General features: G+C 38.2%; 1 protein-coding gene across 1 annotated transcript in view; it reads right to left on the reverse strand.

The window, feature by feature from the left end:
• The window catches only part of GNAI3 (G protein subunit alpha i3), a 39,170-nt gene extending 19,685 nt beyond the window's left edge, over positions 1-19,485 (reverse strand). Inside the window, exon 1 of the mRNA XM_004263142.4 lies at positions 19,235-19,485. Coding sequence (XP_004263190.1) covers positions 19,235-19,352 — 118 coding nt within the window. The 5' untranslated portion in view covers positions 19,353-19,485. The remainder of the gene's footprint in view (positions 1-19,234) is intronic.
• Between the last annotated feature and the right edge of the window lie 1,901 nt (positions 19,486-21,386).

A 21,386-nucleotide genomic window follows, 5' to 3' on the forward strand; every position in this document is an offset into this window, starting at 1 on the left:
TCATCTCATCTAACCTCATGGTTTTAAACACCACTCATAAACTGATAAGAGTTAACAGCTAGTGAGTACTACATGCCAGACACTATTCTAAACACTTTACTTGTGTTAACTCATTTAATCCTCACAATAACCCAGTGAGGTAGATATTATTACTATCCCCATTTTATAGACAGATGACAAATTCATTTGTCCACCACTACATAGTCAGTAAGTGGCAAAGCTGAAATTTGAATTCACACAGGTTGGCTCCAAAGCTCTTGTACACTGCCTCTGTGCTAATGATTCCCAAATTTAGATCTCTAATCTATACCCTGGCTTCTAACCTTGGCTCCAGACGCATATATCTAAATTACTTACCTGATAAATCTTATATTTCTAGTAGACAACTCAAACTTAAAATGCCCAAACTAAGTTACTGCTTCCCCACCCTTACCCTCAAACAAACCCTGCTCCACCATGTATCTCATCTCAGTAAATGACTTCAACATTCACTCAGTTGCTCAGGCCAAAACTGGTAAGTGACATGTAGCTAACATACAGATGGAATGTGGGTGCCGGGACCAATATGTATACTGAATTAGTAGAGCTTAATTTTTAAAAATAGAATTAAATATAGCTCTAACAGTTTCTTCTTGCACCACAATGATCATGAGCATACTGGAAACCACAGACCTAGATCATTGCAAAAGCTTCCTAAATGGTCCAATGCTTTAGACCTCACCTTTCCTATGGTCAGTTTTCCACTCAGTAGCTGGAATGAATTTTGTAAAATGTAAATCAGATCGTGTCACAACCCTGTCCCAAAACTCTCCTATGGTGTCCAATTACACTCAAAATAAAATTCATGGGCAATAAGGCCCAATATGCTCTGGCCCCCGTCTACCCCTTTACCCTCAACTCCTATTATTCTCCACTTCGTTATCTTGCACTTGTCAGACCAGCTTTCTTGTTTTTCCTCCAACATACCAAACTGGTTCTCAATGAGCTAGATCCTGTCTCATGATCTTCACATTTACCATTCTCTCTGCCTGGAATAAGTTTTTACAAGATCTTCTTCACCCAGGTTTCTGCTTCCCTCAGAACAGCCTTCCCTGACTAATCTATCTAAACAGCCCCCACCCAATCACATTCTCTCCCCTTACTCTGTTATATTTTTAAAAGCACATATCACTTCTTCACATTAAAGATTTCATCTCCTGTCTTCTCCACAAAATATAAGCTCCATGAACATTTATTTAACCTCGTATTCCCAGGGCCTAGAACTGTGCCTGACATAAACTGGTTACCTAAATATTGCTGAACAGATGAATGACTATCGTTCAATAAGAATGATCCTTTACTAATATTTCTCAACTCTATCAACCAAAAACGTTAGTTAAAATAAAGTTCAAATAATTTTATAATTTCAAAAAATAATAATAATAATAATTTTATAATTTCAAACATCTACATTTTTGAAGAATCAAAAAGGACATTTATATATGATTTTATCTCTGTTCTTGTAAACTTAAGAACAGAGATTCTATCAATTATCACTTAATTGATAATCGGGGTAGCACTAAAACAGTTAATATTCAAGTAGCACACAAAGAACTTCCTAATGACAGTGTGAGAAAGAAGTGATTTCTCCCATGCATATCTAAAAAAAACCCCCTAATGATTCAATTTTGAGGAAGAGAATACGAAAGCATACCACTTACATTTAAAATAGTCTATAACACACAATTCCCAGATTATCCCATGTTAGCAGCAACTACAAAATTAACTACAAAAAGTAGAGATTAATGAAGTAATGTGCACCTTCTTTAATATATTGAAAACAGCATTTCTACCATTGATGTTGGATTATTTTGAGTGAAATAATAAGTTTATTAATCTCAGAATCAATTTTCACCCATCTCATTAAGTTCTACCCTATGAAGGTGCTGATTTAAAAAAAAAAAATGTTGCTCTCTCTCTCTCATGTTTTTCCAAGGCTCCCTGATAAAATGTCAGTTTGTCCTTCTCTTTATTATCACACAACATATATTCACCCAAGTTTTTATTAGGCATCCAATTCTATCTCTTAAAAGAAAGCACCTCTTACTGACCACAGAACTAAATACAGGATTTGTTTCAGTGGGTGTACCATAGCATTTCATACAAATAAAGAATGAATTGCTTTATACCAAGCCTTTGACCCATTCAGCTTCTAAATCACCATGAAAAGTGCCACCATCTTACCTTCCTTCCAGGTACGAAATCTAAGAGTCATCTGGAACCCACTCACTCTTCTCTCCTTACATCAAGCTGTAACAAAATCTTCTTCTTATGCATTTCTCAAATTAATTCTTTCTACTACTCACACATCTGAGCCTGACGTATACCTACTGGATGTTACTGCTGCAATTTTCTCAAACTTCTAGCTCAAAGCCCCTCTTCCCTCTCATCATCTCCAAATGGCACTATTAAAAAAAACATCAGGGCTTCCCTGGTGGCGCAGTGGTTGGGAGTCTGCCTGTCAATGCAGGGGACACAGGTTTGAGCCCTGGTCCGGGAAGATCCCACATGCCACGGAGCAACTGCGCCCATGTGCCACAACTACTGAGCAGTGCTCTAGAGCCCACGAGCCACAACTACTGAGCCCATGTGCCACAACCACTGAAGCCCGCACGCCAAGAGCCCGTGCTCCGCAACAAGAGAAGCCACCACCATGAGAAGCCCACGCATCGCAACAAAGAGTAGCCCCCGCTCGCCACACTAGAGAAAGCCCCCGCGCAGCAAAGAAGACCCAATGCAGCCAAAAATAATAAATTTTTTTAAAAAACCATCAGTTTACCTAATAATTCTCCAAATTCTTCCAACATTTTCTATAACCCTTTCTTATTAGGTCTGAACTCTTTTTTTTTACCTCAGTCCTCTGTGCTCCACTGCTTCAGTAGTATGTTCTCTCTCTAATAACTTCTCACTCTTAGGTTTTCCCCAAACTGCTACCCTTGTCTCACCTTCCTTCCCCAATACACATGTGGTGTTTGAAACTTCCTAATTTTACGTACATCTTTTTATGTAACTTCCTTCAAAATTCATCACAAGTTTAAGGAGAGATTCATTTGCCCATCTTCAATCTTCAATAATAAGGATATAAAGAATGGAATAGACATAAAGGAATTGCAAAGACAGACTCTATGGCTTGAAGAGGAAGGAACTGAAGATGATTTTGTAGGGAGAAGGGGTGGAACTGGGCAGGCGGTAGGACATATAGGGAAGAATAGTCTGAAAGGCTCCAGAGACAGGAGGGAATGGGATCAGTTCGACTTAATTTATCCTTAAAACGATATGTATCTAAAGGATATCCAATATAAATAGGAAAAAAGGATGAGAGCTAAAGCTACAGAGATTTTTGAGAGAAAAGGAAGACAAGTAGCTAAGTTAGATGGTCTTGTTCTCAACAAAAGAAACAAGGCAATCTGCAGAGAACAAAGGAATGGAATTAATTTAGAAAATCATGTTATAAACAGTCAAACAGAACAAGAAAGAAATGTGTGTACAGGTTAGCACACAGAATCACCAATACTGTTAGACAAAAAACAATTTACCAGTTTATATTCTACTGTAGAACCACTGTATTTACCTAAATATACTCTAAATTTTATTTTTAAGGAGCTCCTTGAGAGCAGGTACCATATCACAGGCCCACCTATTTCTTCCCATAACATATACTACATTATGAATGTGAAAAACAAGAAATGGTGATGATTTCTTTGCAAGATTTTTTTAAGGCCAGTGAATTGCTACTATAAATTATTATATATGAGTAAACACATTCAGCTCACATACACACTGATTTTAAAAAGGTATCCTGAAAGATGGCTGACACTCAAAACCACAGTATCACCTGATGCCTCCTCTTTTTTCTCTCTCATTTTGACTAAAGAAAACTTAAAGCCAGCCCAAAGAAGGTACATGAGTATATTACACTCTTTCATACTTCTGTGCCATCAGGCATAATGAATTTCCTCATCTGTAAAACAGGGGTCAATAGAAGATTCTTAGAACAGTGCCTAGCACATACTAGGTATTCAGTAAATGTTAACCAGCCATTATTTGTGAATGCTGTTTTCTCTGTTCCAAGTGCCACCAAGTAATGTTAAGGCCCAAAGTGTTTAATTTAATAAAAACTGCTTGGATACTGATGTTGGTTCAAAACCTGAATAGAAATGGTATAACTACTTAGCTGCTGTCTCACAATAACAATACCGTGGATAGAACCTGGATTCACATACTTAGTCATCAACTTATAACCTAAAAGCTACAGCAAACTACATCAAAGCATTAGTCATTTTCTCTGCCCCACCCTGAAGAACAAAAACACTTTCTTCCTTAAATCTATTTTCAGCCCTAGATACTCCTGTCTGCTACCTCTTCTCCCATACTTCTCACCCATCTGCACCTCTGCAGCTTTTCCTTTAAGTTTGCCCACAGGTCTCTGCACCACTACCTCATGTACTAGTAGTTATTCCAGTGGCACCTGAAACACCTCCTTTTCCTTTTAAATACTTGTTTCTGTAGAGAAGTCACGAAACTTCTAAAAGACCAGGATTATAACTACAGCACACCCCCTTTTCTAGAAGTCTCACAGCCCCAATATGCCACTATTTTTGGATAACCCTCTAGCCAGTGCTAGACAAACACATGCTCATGGTCTCTCTACAGGCCTGCAAAATCAGATATATGGGAACATATGACTGCAATAGGCACAGATCAGCCTCTCTCCCACAGCAGATTGAAAGCTTAGTCAGTAACTTTGATTTTTCTAACTTATTTTCACCTTTCATTTACAACTCAGGCACTTAACAAGATTTTTTAGTTAGGGATACCATGTAGGAACAAACTCTATGGAAGAGGAAACTTTGGTCCTAGCTCTGCCATGACTAGCTTGTGACCCTGGGCAAGTCACCTAATTTAATACCAGTCTCCTTACACATAAAATGTGAAGGAGTTTGGCTTAGATGTGCTTTATGGCTGCATTCTAATATTCGATGATTATAATTATTATAATGCTAAAGGCAGACTAAATCTCTAATTCTGACACACAGAGGCTTCAAATCAAATCATGGATCCACATCTTCCTATTAACCCAACAATCCACAATACTACCATAGTACAGTGATCAGCATGTTCTTCAATTACGCACTACTGATCAAGAAGGGACAAAGAGCAGAAAGAATTAAGAGTGTAGCAACAGTAAGGAAGTAAGAGTTGTCTGGCAGCCAAGCTCCTATATTCATGCTCAAGGATATTCTATGTACAGTCTTAAACTAGCAGAACATTCAAGTTAGATTGCTATTCTTAAAAAAAATATGTGAATATCTATAACTAAAGATCACAGGAGCACATTTCCTGCTATTTCCAAAAATAAGATTATCTATTGTTCCCACTGATTCCTTTCTATTGAGGTATAAGTAGCTAAGATAATAAAAACTCAGATTAAGGTAAAAAATGACATTTCATCCAAAATGCTTTTCAAGGTACCACACAACACAAAAACCAGTTTCCAGCTTCCTAATTCAGTAAAAGAAATGGTTAGCAAAATTACAGATGGGAAAAATGTCACAGAGCAAACAAAAATTGTTATTCAGCCTTTAAAAAACACACACACACACAGACACACACACATCCTGCATTGCCTGGCATTGCTAGACAATGAGACTTCAAATACAAATAAGTTTAGGAATTTATGGTCTCATGGGAGAAGTTAGATATATTTTTCTTTTGAAATTAGCAAGTTTCCTTAACCTAAAATAACAGAATAATTTTTTCACCCAGCCCACTGTCCCTCTAAGCATGCCAAGCCTCTGCATTTAAACATTTTTGAAAATGCTATTCAACTCGAACTTCAATCTTTGCTGAAGCCTCCCCATTCCCTCTGAACACAATTAATACTCCCGCTCTGTTGGCTGGCACAGATTATTCCCTTTCAGCATCAGTCCCAGAGGTTAATTTCCAAAATCAAGTCCCAAACTGTCCTTCCCAGTCACCTTACCTCATTTTATCTCTAGCCAGCTCTGGCTACTCAAAAATAAACTTTTTTTTTGTCTCTCTTTCCAGCTCCTAATCTCATAAACTGCTAATGGGTTTTCTTGATTTTGATTAAAATGGTAACTAAACTCTTTTTGGTACAACCTGAAAACCCTTCCACATCTATGTAATTCTCCCTCAAGGTGACTCTGACCAGATTCAACCTGATCCTACAGGTTAATATCAAACACCACAACACTAATACTTGGTCAAATTATTTTAATTATTTGGGTTGGTGCCTGTTTAGTATTCCACTAGTCCTAAGCTCAAAAGCACACTCCTCGAAAGCACAAAATAGTGCCTTCTTTTTGTGCCTCTACCCCCAATCTAGAGCACAGTCTAGGACAGAGTAGACACATTAATAACTGTGGAATGAATGGCTTGAGTTTCTATGAGATCCAGTGGTTGCCTAATTACATTTCGCAAATGCCAGTTGCAAGAGATGGAATTTTTGATATAGGCAGTTAACAGAAACAGAAGATTTCCATGACTCTGCTATCTTTAGTCAGCCCCACACCCATTCCTGGTTATGCCTTCAACTCTCATCTCACAACTATACTTGACAATAAATTTGGACTCATTCACAAGCCTCCTGTTCTCCCTATTCCCCTCTAAACCTTACTCTCAAAACCCAGTCCCAGCTCCCTTGTGCCCACCATCCGTTTCAGTGAAATTAACTGCTATGAATCTGTCCTGCCCACTCTGTATCCTAATACCTGAAGGAGTGCAAGAAACATTGTGAGTGATCATTAAATATTTGTTCAGTGAATGAATGAATATCTTAATAAAAGATAGCAATGAGTTGTGACTGGGACAAAGATAATGGGTCTCTTCTCTGAAAAAGATTTTTCTAGGAAGCAATCACATACCAATCACCAAAGAGGCTTAAAATGCATTAAGAAATTTTTGATAAAACTTAATTGATATATTAGAGTATCTGCCTGCCCATAACCCCTTCTGGAGAAATCCCTATTTCATTTGCAGGGTGGGTGGCCTACAGGATCTGGGCCATGCCCCTCTCTGTGGCTGGATAATGAGTAAATACCTGACACAGGAGTCACCCAGTACAGGCGGACAGAGGGCCTACACCCTGTGTGATCTAGCTCCGAAAGATGAGGAGGACCAGCCAGATTTTCTGAGGAATCTGTACTGGAAGATACAGAAAAAGTCATCCTAAACTACAAAGTCACAATGTGTGAAAACCTAGGTTACCATTATAGGGCTTCATGCACATCAATACCATAAAGGAAAGAATTCAGAGGAAGTTGATCTGGAGAGAAAACAGAATAGACAAAGGCACAGAGAGACTTAGAGATGTCATGAGAGAAGAGAATCCATACAAAAGAAGAGATAGAAAATGAGTGAGGAAAGAGACCAAGAAGACAAAAAAGAGAGGAAGAGACCAAGGAGAACAAGTAAAGACAAGAAAGTAAAAAGAGGCAGAAATAGTGAATAATGAAGACAATGAGAAAGAAACAGAAGAAAGGCAGAGAAAATAGCCTGGCCAACGCCAGAGCTGCCTCAGTTTCTGCGGCCTGATTCTTCAGGTCTTCCTTCATTCTCATAAAACCTATCTCTATTCTAACAATAATTCCCCTCTCCAAGTCTTTGAGCTAGTTTGAGTGAGTTTTCTATTCCTTGTAACCAAACAAAACAAAAAGGAAAACCACCTTGAATGGAACTGGCTTTAAGTTAATTAGAATCAATTACCCCTTTTTCAGCCTTTAAAACTTTTTAAGTTGTTTCAATTAAATACTGAATACAAAAAGGGATATTTATGACATGTGTGTGACAAAACAAACATCTATGTACCTATCACCCAATATAAAAAATTAAACATTACCAGTTATCTCTGAAGTCACCTATGTGTTCCTCCCCAATATCAATTACTTTTTCATTAAGTATTTCCAGAGGGTGAATATGCAATAAGGGAGGGGGAGAAATTTTTTTAACTCCCTAACAACCAAAATATGTCCGGCTTACACAGTAGTGCGTCATTTATTCAGTTTCACATCTTTCATGGACATGATCCTATCATTTTACAAGCCTTATAAACCATAAAGTAGAAAGCTAATAGCCATTTTAACATTCATAAATCACCTAAGGAAAATGTTGGTTTGATTAAACAGGAAAAAAAAAAAGAGGCAGCTCACTCAGCCAAGTAGCTCTCCTCAAAATCTTTTCACTTGAGAATATGAACAAGGTAACTCGAGTGTTGCTAAGGATCATGTGTTCTCTTTGGGCAACTGGCCAATTTAGAGGGAGAAGAGGGGTTTCTTCCTCACTTTTGTGGAATATAGAAAGAATGCTTAAGGGATCAATCACTTGCGAGCAAGAAGCGGGATCATTCTCTGGCTCCCGCAATGTTCTAATTTTGGCTTCTGGTAACTTTCCCTTTACTTCTTTGAAAGCAGAGCAACAAAATGTCACTATGGTGCTAATGCTAAATTATGGGATGTACATATGACCTGACTGAAAACTATTTTTGAATAGGTACATTTCTTACTAGCTCTGCCTCGAAATTTTGTGAGATAAAAATGTAAAATATACATTTAACCCACACAAATAATTCGTATGTAGTGGAGATGTCCTACAAAGTTAACTGCAATGTTAAATCCATTCATCAAATTTTTACATTTAAAAATATTAAAATCATATCCCCATCTAAGTCTCAAACATTGACAGCAGCATACAGCACTTTTCTACATGCCTATTTAATTGAATGTAAATTAATACCAACTTTAAAAATTCACCAATAACAAAATATTATAAATTCAGTTGCCTACAATTTCAACTCAGTTTCAATTCAAATTCAGTTCCACATTCCCAAGGATGCCTACAATCTCAATTTCCTTTACCATATAAATGCTCACCAATGTTGTAAGTCAAAACCCAAACGGAATTTGGAATGGCAAATGGTAGTGGAATGGCAAAAAAGGCAGGTAATAAGAGGGAGGAGAAAGCAAAGTCTCTAGATGGCTTCCCCACATTATATCTATATTTATCTTTATCTATCTATAATAAAATGTGGCTTTTTAAAAATACAGCTACTAAAAATTCAAATCAATACTCTCCAAATCCACTGCAAACCTTTCCAGCCTTACCTCCTACACTCCTCCCGTGCCAACCCTTTATTCCAGGGCAAATCTATTTGCTCACTCATAGTTCTGAGTCTTTGTACATACTATTCCCTCTGTCTGGATGTGCTTCTCTCCAGTCTCTGCCTTAAGAGTTCCTATTTATCCCTCGAGGTCCATCTCAAATGTCACCTCCTCTGGGAGGACTTCCCTGATATGTCTCTTCCTTCTCTTCCTCCTTCCAAAACTAGCTACTCTTTCTGTAACCACATTCCATTACCATTGTTTACTTGTATATCTCCACAATTGAACTGCTTAAAAGTTTTGTCTATTTCTCATTTATACTTCCAGGCTAGGAAAGTACCTTTGTACATATAAGACAACCAGAGATACCTAATCATAAATAAGTCAATAAATGAGCCTCCTTCTGAACACTAAAAACCAAAAAGCTTAATAATAAGTGGCTTTGACTAAATGCAATGCAGTGTCCTGGATTAGATCCCGGAGCAGAAAAAGAACATTAATGGAAAAACTGCTGAAATTCAAATAAAGTGTGAAATTTAGTTAACATTAATGCACCAATATTAATCTCTTAGTACTGACAAATACACCACAGCTATGTAACACATCAACACTAAGGGAAATCAGGTGAACAGTATACAGGAACTCCATGCATTATTTTTGCGGCTTTCCTACAAATCTAAAATTATTCCAAAACAAAAAGCTTACTAAAAAACTTTTAAGTAGTCTAGAAAAAGTTGAAAGAACTACAAATACCAATGAGAACATGAATGTGGATTTTAATTGCAACCATAATAACAAAAATAAAAGAATAAGAAATATACTTCTCTTCTTAGAAGTAGAGAAAGGAAGGAAATTATTTTTAATAATCTGAAATGAACCAAAACATGTCAGGATTTATTAATATTGCAAAATAGTGAAAAGATTTACATCATTAAACTGAAGTAGTTCAATTTTTATTTTCAGAAATAAATAACTCAATATTGAAATAACCTGCATAGAAAAGTTAAGACTGTGCTATCATATCCCATACATCAGAACTACATTATCTACATAAATCATTATAGTATTTATATCATTACTTCAAACAGAGCCCTGTTTTGAAGTTAATGATTCCCATGTTCTAACTGCAGGAGATAGCGGGGGAAATGTTCTATTAAAGGTATCTCATTCTAAAACAATCCTTCTATAATTTATAGTAATTTGTAAAATATAACTTCCAAAGTCGTGGGCAAAATTCATTTCCACATTAGCTCAAGAGCAGTGACTAAAGAGGAGTTTTGCTGTTTCTCAACTGATTTTAAAATATTTTAAACTTAATGATTCTAAAATCATACTGGTAAGTTCCAAGATCATATCATAATATACAACACTATCCATTAAATAAAAACATAAAAACTAGGGATATCAATACATGGCTAAAACAGAAATCCAAATACAATGTAACCTTTTCGTTAGTTCTTAGAATTCAATGGAATACTATTTTGGTTTTCAAATCCAACTTGAAAGAATAAAGGAAATTTTGAGTATCTGACCCAGTGTAAATAGGTTGCACAATCAACCACTACAGGAAGATTAATTACAATATGACAAGAATCCAGCTACCTTGCCAATTTTAAAGAGGTCTGATTTAAATGGTCCCTAAATCACCAGTGTAATAAGTGTTAACACCAGGCCACATGAATAAAAGCAGGAGATACAAGAACAATTTAAATATACAAATAGTGCATATTTTAATCCTGGTGAGAGATGCCTGACATGCCAGCTGTAGATTTACATGAGCAGCTAGAAAAAATTTAGAATACGATCTACTTTTAAGTTAAGCGACAAAAACTTTTTGAGATGTAAAATACTAACATTATCCAAAAAACTAAGACTTTTGTAGGAATGTTAAAACATTTACCCATTCGAAAATTAGACTGATGACTATAGCAGCAAAATAGTAATGGAACAATGCATACAATAACATCTCAGCTAATCCTTAACAGTCTTAAATTTTAAGTATCTTCCAAGTCTAACTTAGAAATCAAAGGAAATTCATGTCTAAAGACTATATCCGGGAATTCCCTGGTGGTCCAGTGGTTAGGACTCCGTGCTTTCACTGCCGAGGGCCTGGGTTCAATCCCTGGTTGGGGAACTAAGATCCTGCAAGCCATGCGGCGCAGCCAAAAAGAAAAAAGAAGAAGAAAAAAAAAAAAGACTATACCCTCCTGAAAATTGTTTCTAAGATCACCTAGGCCATTATTCAGGTACAAGTCAAACAAATTTGGTCTTTTTGGTATCTTTTGTTTGCTTGGTTCTTACCAGATATGTTCATTTCTGTTACCACCTAATAGCAAAACATCGAAAATAGTATATTTCATTTACATACAGCATTGCACCAAAACTAGAACAATTAAACAGTGATCCTAACACAATGTTATTCAGTTCAAGCAGCCTGAATTACAGAAACGATATACATGATTACCAAGGAGGTAAAAGGATAGCCTGGATAGATAAAGGCCTAAAGATAACTCTAACTTGCTCAGCACTGATAAAGAATTGTACCAAAGTGAAGATCATTAAAATTGGTGGAGAAATCAAATACTAGAAGAACTTCTTTATATTCTCTTGAACATTTACATAAGGGTACTTTGTGAATTTATGTCTTTCAGGTTTTTAACTTCAGTTTTTAACTATCTTCCTAAACAGGTTTATTAAGTTAAACTACTTTCAATCAAACTCAAGAACAAGAGAAATAACACAAAAATAGCCCGCTTTATAACTTGCTAAAATATTCCATCTAGTTGATAATATTAACTTCACAGACAAGGGACCCCTGAGGTCAGACCTCATTGTACAGAAAAAGGAAAATGAAGCTCAGAAATTAGGACTGCTCTCCCAGTTTTCAGTCTCTGCTCTTTGCCCTACATTACATGGTATCTCCTATTTCTGAATTGAGTTACTAGTTCAAATAGATGGATTTTATTAGTGCTAGTCTACTGTATTCTGTTGACTACAAAACAAATTTTAAAACAAATTTCAGTAATCTGAACAAATTTAGTGTCCACTGCTCTAGACAATTCTTATGAGACCCACGTTTAAATTTTTTGGTCTTTACTGCTAATATTCTAGCTCTTGAATACTTAAAACATCTCTTCCTCCCCATTTCCCCCGACAAGCCCCACCCCGCAATAAAACAAAACTAAACTAAACAGGAGAAGACACAGCATGGGTAACTAAAAGCTATGAGCAATCTCTTTGCCAAATGTTTTTACCTACTCCCTAACAAAAACCTCTAAGCAACGTTATTAACAAGGAGCAAAATGGTCCATTTTACCTCTTCCCTTAGCTCTGGACAATTTTCTGGTGCTCATAAAAATAATAGGGGGGAAAATTAACTGGAAAAAAGCAGGGACAATGAAACATAGACCCTGAACTGATTATATGCATTTAAGAAAATTAATTCCTGAATTAAAATCGAAGGTAATTAAAATCAGGTAACATTAACTATTCTGAGTTGGATGCATTGATAATGGGAGTTTAAAATCCTGCACCTACCTCAAGTTGAATTTAATTACATCTCCCAACCATACAAAATGATAACTTAATGTTGAGAATTAGCAGGCATGCTCTTGTGAATTAAAGAAAAACTAAAGCAATGATATGTTTAGTTCTTCAATATTTCCATCTCATTCCATTATTTTCAACTTATATTCAGTGAGTGTCTACTAGGTGGTAGGCACTGTCATCTATTAAACATTAACTTTCTAGCCATGCCTTTTAAATTGAGAACTTGACCCACCTAGTCCCTGAAAGGGTCAGCCTTATGAAACTCATGATACCCCACAGCCCTGCCATATTCCCACCACAGAAGACTAGACTGCGGTAGGCACCTGACAAGGATGGGCCAATCTGATATTCTTTCCCAGGAACCTGGAATGCGAATCCTGGGAACCTGAGTCAGATGACATGAAGTGCCTGAACTACCAGGTTAGGCAGTGTGAGAGCCAGAGGTATGAGAGTAAGTCAAAGTTGAAGACTGGGGGAAGGGGAGTAGGGGCAAAGAAGTCCCGTGAACAGAGAAAGCTGTTCTGAAGAGGTGACTTACCAACAAAGCAGAGCAAGTGACCAGTCTACTCTAGGAGAAATGGGGGGAGGGGACATGTATTACATTCCATGTGCATGCAACCTGGTTGTATTGCATTTCTTATCTATCCTTGTCTGATGCCTATGAAGGTGCCTACTGTGTCCTTTCAACAAAGCCTTCCTTGACTGGAAGAAGTATGAATTTCTATTCCTTTCAGGCAAAACACCTTAGCATTATCTTAGGTGCTGCAGCAGATATAAAGATAAGAAATACCTAGTTCTGGGCTTCCCTGGTGGCGCAGTGGTTGAGAGTCCGCCTGCCGATGCAGGGGACACGGATTCGTGCTTGGTCCGGGAAGACACCACATGCCGCGGAGCGGCTGGGCCCGTGAGCCATGGCCGCTGAGCCTGCACGTCCGGTGCCTGTGCTCCGCAACGGGAGAGGCCACAACAGTGAGAGGCCCGCGTACCGCAAAAAAAAAAAAAAAGAAAGAAAAAAAGAAAGAAATACCTAGTTCTCTTGGCCCTCAAGGACCATATATAGTGAGGAGCTGCTAAGTATACAAATAACCATAATATATGGTAAACAGTAAGCATAAACAGTACTATGAGGTTTCAAAAAGAGGGACAGATCATATCCAATTCAGAACATCAAAAAGGTTTCATGGAGGAAAGGGAACTAAAATAGAAATAATAGATGGACCTTGGGATATTTTTTAAATGTATTTACTAAGAAAAATAAAATGTCAGAATCCTAAGTCAGTCAACAACAAAAAAATTAATTTTACTGGCCCATGAAATACAAAAATCTGGTAACAACTGAGTCATAGCACTTGGCAACTGACTGGTTATATGGATGAGAGCAAGCCAGGAGTTAAAAAAACGAGTTCAGTTTTCAGTGTAGATGATTTTGAGAATGACAATGCCGGAACACAAAAGTTCACAACAGGTGGATTTGGGGGAGAGAAGTGAGGAGGGGAGGCAAGTTCTGTACTGGATATATTGACTTGAGGCAAGCATCACTGGGGGAACTGGAGAAAGAGGAGCCATCTCAAGTACAGAAAACAGTTTTCTCAAAAATTCCAAGGAAAAAACTTTTAGAGAAAAGACGTAAAAGACTTTTCACAACGTCTAGGTTTTTTCTTTTTCTTTTTCATTCTGAATGTTCCATTTTTGCCCAGCTACTGATTTTCCTGGTCCAAAGATGAAGGACTTTAAGGAGGTTAGGCAGTACCATGGAAGAAGAACTTGATGAAAAATATGGCTCTTCTCTCCAGAAAAACACATGTAACCACAAATTTCGCTAAAAATTTTAGAAAGTTCATGGATCTTCTGAAGCCCTAAGGGGTACACACACCCCAGGTTGTTTTTTTTTAAAGGCATGATGTGGAAGAAACTGCGAAAGAAGAGACAGGGTTCAGAAAAAAAGAGGAAATATCTGTAGAGACTCAACCACTCCCTTTTCATTTCCAAGCAACTAGAGGATGAAGCAGCTCAGCACCACGGGGGAGGGATAAAGTTGAGGTTCTACCTAACTTCTCTAAAAGAACAAACTACTTTTATCAGAGACCACTGCTCCAAAACTAAAAGACTTTTTGTAATAGTGCAAATACATTCAATAGGCTAAAAGTTTTAAAGAAACACAGTTGCAGCCCTGATTAAAAAGTTACATGTCCTGTCAAATCTACTAAGTACTAAGCACCCAACTCTATGGTCATCCCTGTACTTACTACATAATTAGCATACTCAAGCAAGATTACAATACTATAATTCCTGAAAAGGATACCACACTTTCAGACTGCAGAAGTGATGAATGCAAATAAAAGACACAAAGAATAATAAGTGCTTATAAGAAACAAACCTATTTTTGCACTGTGAATTTCTGTTTTTTATGCCAGTTTCTTTTGCCCAGGCACGAGATGCATCCCCACAAGAAATCTAATAACTGTCCAGGAATCTCAAGCCAAATAAATAGCAAACATTATAAAGAAAGGATATCATCTTATGACAATATAATAGCATATTTATCAAAGGACAGTCTGATTTTCAATAACAAGCATATTCAGCCAGTAACATGCAGATATTTAAATGTAAATAATCAAATATAAAATATAGGGTTTAAGTGAATTAGATGATTCCAATTCTCTGCATGCAACTTAATTTTTTTTTTTTTTTGCGGTATGCAGGCCTCTCACTAATGTGGCCTCTCCCGCTGCGGAGCACAGGCTCTGGACGCGCAGGCTCAGCAGCCATGGTTCATGGACCCAGCTGCTCCGCAGCACGTGGGATCCTCCCAGACCGAGGCACGAACCCGTGTCCCCTGCATTGGCAGGCGGACTCTCAACCACTGCGCCACCAGGGAAGCCCACAACTTAATCTTTGCCATACCACTACCAGCAAAATCCTAAAGAACAAAGCATTAACTTCATTTTGTATAACAATGTTTTCTCAAGATCTGCTGAGGGGAACTATCAAGAAATGGATAGACAGAGATAGCATAGGAGTAGATCATTCAATAACTTACAAAACTAAATGATAATGTTTAATTCCTTTTACCACAAAACAGTTATATTAAAATTCCTTGAAGATCTTTGAAAAGGGTACATTAATATTTGAAAAATAATCAAATATCTGTCTGAAACACCCTTTAAAAAAGTAGCTAAAATGATAAGTTTTCCAAACATCATTGTAATGACAGAAGTCACCACTTAGTGAATATTTATCTGCTAAGTATTTTACATACATTATCTCATTTGATCTTCTGAAATAAGCATCACATCCCCACTTTATATATGTGAAAATTAAGACTCATATGTTTAAGTTACATGCTCTGGGTGTCACAGCTAGTAAATGGAGGTGGGAATTGAATTCAGTTTTATGAGACTCCAAAAGCAGTACTCTTATGCATTATCCCAGTGATTCCCAACTTTGGTCACATAATGTCGCATGCTGAAAATGGTAATACTTGTAAAGCTTACTGAGGTAAGCTGGAGGGACTTGGTGAAAATAATACATATTTTCTTAATATTATAAAATTATGACATGAAAAATAAAATACAAAATATTACAGATGATATTAAATACTAATTGGTATAAACCTTCCAAATCAAATATTTTCAATTGCCAAATTCAAACTTTACTGATGGAATCATATCAAAAATGTTCAAATATCATTCCAACTGCTGTAAAATTTTGAAAAGTTAATCATAAAATGATTTAAAAATCATAAAAATGATTTAAAATTTCAAAACCATAAAACATTTGCAAACAGCACACTGTATGCCTTCCTATGCACTACACTCTGGTTAGGAAGCCCTGCATAACATAATTTTGTTTTTCTGTAGAATATTATGATTAAACACTAATTTGGTATATCAAGAGCTTCTCAATAACACATCTAAAAGAAATTTAAACCAAAGGTAACCAAAGAATTATAATACTGCATTCTTCCTTAACTAATCTGAATTTCTATAGTACCTTTAATCTGTAACATTCATTTTGATATAATAATAACAATGGTGGCTAATATTCATTACACTAATATTTTGTGCCAGACTGTGTTCTACTTCACATTATAATCATATTTAATCCTCAGAGCAATCCTATGAAGTACCTCTGTTTTCTCCATTTTAAAGATGAGGAAACTGAGGCAGAGAGAAATTGAGTAAACAACTTTCCAAGGTTATAGTTGGTAACTGGAAATTAGAATTTGAAACTGTCTGACTTCAGAGCCCATGTTGTTAATCACTATGCTAAATTACATCCCCGCAAGGAAGGAAATACAGTAATATTTAAAGAACACCTATTATGTGCCAGGAAACCCAAAAGTAAATAAATAGATCTCAACTTAGACCAAGTTTGATAGTTTTACAGTGATGAGGTAAAAATGACTTGCATGTACATCAAAGGAGGTATTCGACAGCAAAAAGAAAATTATTTGTATACAGTGATGGGTGTATTTTGCTAACAGAAATAGCAAGGAAAATAACTTTAATTTCATAAGTGTGTTGTTATGGTTCAAGCAAGAACATCTCTCTCTGCCACCTATTTGAATTTGTTGATTTAACTTGCTCAAGAATATTAAAAAATCTTACTTAAAACAATGAAATTGATGAAAAGTAAAAGCAAATGTTTTTACTTACTGCTTTTGAAGTTCCCTAAGTGATCATGTGTTTAATTTTGGTTTTAATTAAATGCACTATTTATAAAGTCCTGTATCACAATAGGCTAATGTCCTGAGGGGATCTCTAATGACGAATGTAAATCAAAATAACCACAGAAGATGAAAATACACCTCTACTTTCATAACTAATCAATCGAGACAATGCTAATGCCTTGAGTATTTTGGTTTATATCAAACATCTGAAAGGCCCCAAGGAGCAATGTCCAACATTAGCTGGCACATGCTGGTTAACAGTATATATTTAAGAAGCACCTACTATGTACCAGGGACCACGCTCATTCACAAATGATACTGTTATACGGAGAGTGGCAGTCTGGAATTTCAATTTTATTTCATATGTTCTGTAAGATCGGGTATTCAAACTGAAAGCTCAAGCTCCAACGCATAACTTTCCCTCTTTATCCAAAAAGCTGTTACCAGGGCTTCTGCAATCTACAAACCATCAAACATGTTAATATGAAAAGACTAGCATGGCCACCCAGAACACCCTGGAGTACAAAATAAACCCTGGGTTATGGCGGTGCATGGTGTCCTCTGGAGCTTTACACCATAAAAATTTGGCACTTCTCCTAAAGCAACTTCTTTTTCCCAAAAATCACTTGTTTTAAAAAGTAAAGTTCTATTGCTTACAGAAACCATTACTCTTATTTAGTCTTCCCTGACAGATCCCTAGAAAATACTAAAGGTGAAGAAATGTGGCTTGATCTTTTGGTAAGCTGATGCCAGGGTACTTTATGTGATTTACTGAGCCTCTAGAAACCAGTCTCTCAAAAATTCTAAAACTAACCATGCTGAGTAAAATGCATCTGACTGTACATAAAAGCTACTTAAAACAAATGTCAGGTAAAATAAAAGTAATTCCTGAAGCCAATATTAAAAAAAAAAAAAGAACAGCTCACCAGAAATCTGTCACTGTCACACCTTTTACAGTAAATATGTCCAATATTTATCTTATCCTAAGATAACTGCAGTCCCACTGCACATCATCCCTAGCAACTATTCAGCAACTCCCACTGTGTAATCTATTATCATCACATCTTATGCCACAAACCTCAAACCAGCAAGTCCTTAAATCTCCTCAGCTCACACAACCTCCCACTTTATAAAAACAAGGAAAGGAGTTATAAAACCTTAAGAGAATAAAAATAATAGAAAAAGATGGATAAGTACACACAGCTTCTGCACCCAAACTCTTTTCCTTTACACCTGAGAACTTGTCATTTATCTCAACCACACATCTTCCTGCTCCTGGATAACCCAGAGTTCCTCCACCTTACCGATAGTTCAAAATGCCCACTCTCTAATAAATGACAAGATCCTATGTGACCACTCTGTCCCTGCCCCCCTCTCTATTTATATTAATTATTCAAGCCTCCTAACTCTAACCTGTCATAAAATACCACCACGCTCCAAACTCACAAGCCATTATACAAGCCCAACACACTCTCCCGTCCTCGCTACCAACTCACTCCAACCCCTCCCTTGCAAAACCTTCCCTAACATCAGCTCTTCCTTTATGAGCTTTTCCCATATTCCTAATACAGTCTCAATGTCCTACTGGACCACACTTTCAAGCTCTCTTCGCTGAACCCAATTCCAGCATGGAGGCACACCCTCTCTCCAGCCTAATTCCTACCACCCCAAAACCCCACCCCCTCATCACGCCCTCCGGCCTCAGCCACCAACCCCCCACACCCCGCCCCACGTCCGTCACGCCCTCCAGATCCTTTGGGGTCCTCTCCTCCGGCCCGGCCTGATCCCCCGCCCAGGACTCCCAAGTGCCTGGGCCCTCTGGAACACCCCGCCAGCCCCGCCCCCAGCCCCTCACCGAGTAGCAGCAGCTTCACTTCTTTGGCCGCTTTCTCCCCGTCCTCCCGCAAGTTGCGGTCGATCATCTTGCTTCGCTCCACCGCCGCCTTGTCTTCGGCGCTCAAAGTGCAGCCCATGGCGGCGGAGGGAGAGGGGACCAGGCCCGGGCTCACTCACACACCGGAGACCGCGGCTGGGCCGGCGGAGACAGCGTCTACTGTTGGGCGGCGGCCCTCTCCGTCAGCTCCCTGAGCGCCCAGAGAAACCGGATATCCGGCGTTTTACGACACTTCCGGCAACGCCCGCGGCCGTTACTTCTCGGCCCTGTCTGGCTAGGGTAAAGGAGGAACAACCGGGAACGGGAGAACGAAGAGAAGAACGAGCAGGTCAAGCGGTCGTTCCGTGGTGTAGGGCTGCCCTGTCGATCTCGCCGGGCGCCGCTCGACCTTAGTCCCTTTTCACCTTTTCGGCTGGAAAAACCAGGGACTGGCTTCTCCGGCTCAAGACACCCTCCCGAGGTCACACAGGCGGCTTCAGATTGACGTGGGGGATAGGAATTCCCAAATAAAAGGCCGCAGCCCACAAGGAAATCTCTGCTGGGAATTTCTCACTGGCCAGAAAACCCAGCTGGACTCTGGCTGTGGAGATCCGGGGCCTCTGCCCAAGTGTAGGACACTTTCTCGGCCGGAGTTGTCTCAGCCAGATCTATAGGATGAGAATTACAGAGTCTGGGCCCTGGCCACGCTCTACATCTGAAATTAGTAAGACCGACCATGCCTGGGACTTTATCTATCCCTTTCTGCTCTCTCCTCTGGCCCACCGCCTCCTGCTCTCAAAATGTACCCAGTGAACTAGAGAGTTGCCCAGCCACTACGTTGGTAAAGGGTCACTTGAAATCGCTAACGGATCTTACTTTACTTGAAAGGTAAGAGTGTAGTTTCTCCATAAAATTTCCATGCTGTCTTTCCCCAACATAAGCCAGTTTTAGCGCTCACATATCGTCCTGCGTTAAGGGCTTAGGACTTCTACCAGGTTTAGTCAACCAAAGTTCCACACCCTAAAACAAACCAGTGCATCCTGTGAATCTCCTATTAAAATTACCTGTTGTACCACATGAAAAGGAAAGTTCTGGTAAAATTTGCCTCTCAGCCATAGCATCACCTGAAAGTTGATAAATCACCTATAAAAGCCCCAGACTGATAGCCTTTTTACTCATAATCCTGGATACTAAGGTGAAAGTAGCCCTAAATTACCTTTACTTCCAAATAGCCCCACAAATACTCTCACCATATATTCTAGGGAGGGGAACTCTTGTAGCCCCCAAAACCCTTCCCTACGATTAAATATTATCTCCCCAATAGAACCTAAACCTTAGAATATACGGTCCAAACAGAAAGGTCTATATGGTGATGGATGATCATTAGAGGAATTTCTTGAGAGCCACCTTAAACAGCCTCATCCACCATAATTTATTATTGCCAGTTCTTTAAAGTTCGAAGTCTCCTACTCTTTTCCAAGTGACCGTTAGAATAAAAGGGACTGCTTTCCCATAATCAATACTTACGGGGAAAAAGGGCAAGAGGAAAGGGAAGAAAAACCAATATTTATTGAGTACCTATTTGCCAGGTATGGCTAGGTGCTTCCATGTGTCATCTCTTTTATTCCTCACAACAACCCTGTGAGGTAGGTTAATATTATCCCCATTTTTACAGATGAGGAGATAGGCTCAGAGAAATTAAGCATCTTTCCCAAGTTCACACAGTGAGTAAGTAGATCTGACTCCAAATTCACTCCTTTTCTACCATGCTACTATAAGATGTTACCTGGGCGACCTGACAACAGAAGGTTTTCATCTAGGATTGAAAGTTACCCCAACACCACCAGGGTGCAGGAAAAAAATAACTTGAGAGCACGGTTTTCTCAACCTGTTGATTTCTTCAGTGGATTTAGAGGTCAAATTTTGTCCAGGAATGGCTTTCACAGCTAAGAATTACATATAGAACTTTACCAAGTGATCCTGGTGATTAGAAAACCCCTGGAAGGTGGTCATGACAAATTGTTGGGAAAGTTCTCAGCATAATAGAAGAGAAAATTTTATTTCCTTCATGATCCACTCTGGGAAAAATAAATGGCAAATGAACCAGCATATGTCAAATTCTGTAATAAACACC

This window comes from Orcinus orca, chromosome 1 (assembly GCF_937001465.1).
Source record: "Orcinus orca chromosome 1, mOrcOrc1.1, whole genome shotgun sequence".
Taxonomy (NCBI): Eukaryota; Metazoa; Chordata; class Mammalia; order Artiodactyla; family Delphinidae; genus Orcinus; species Orcinus orca.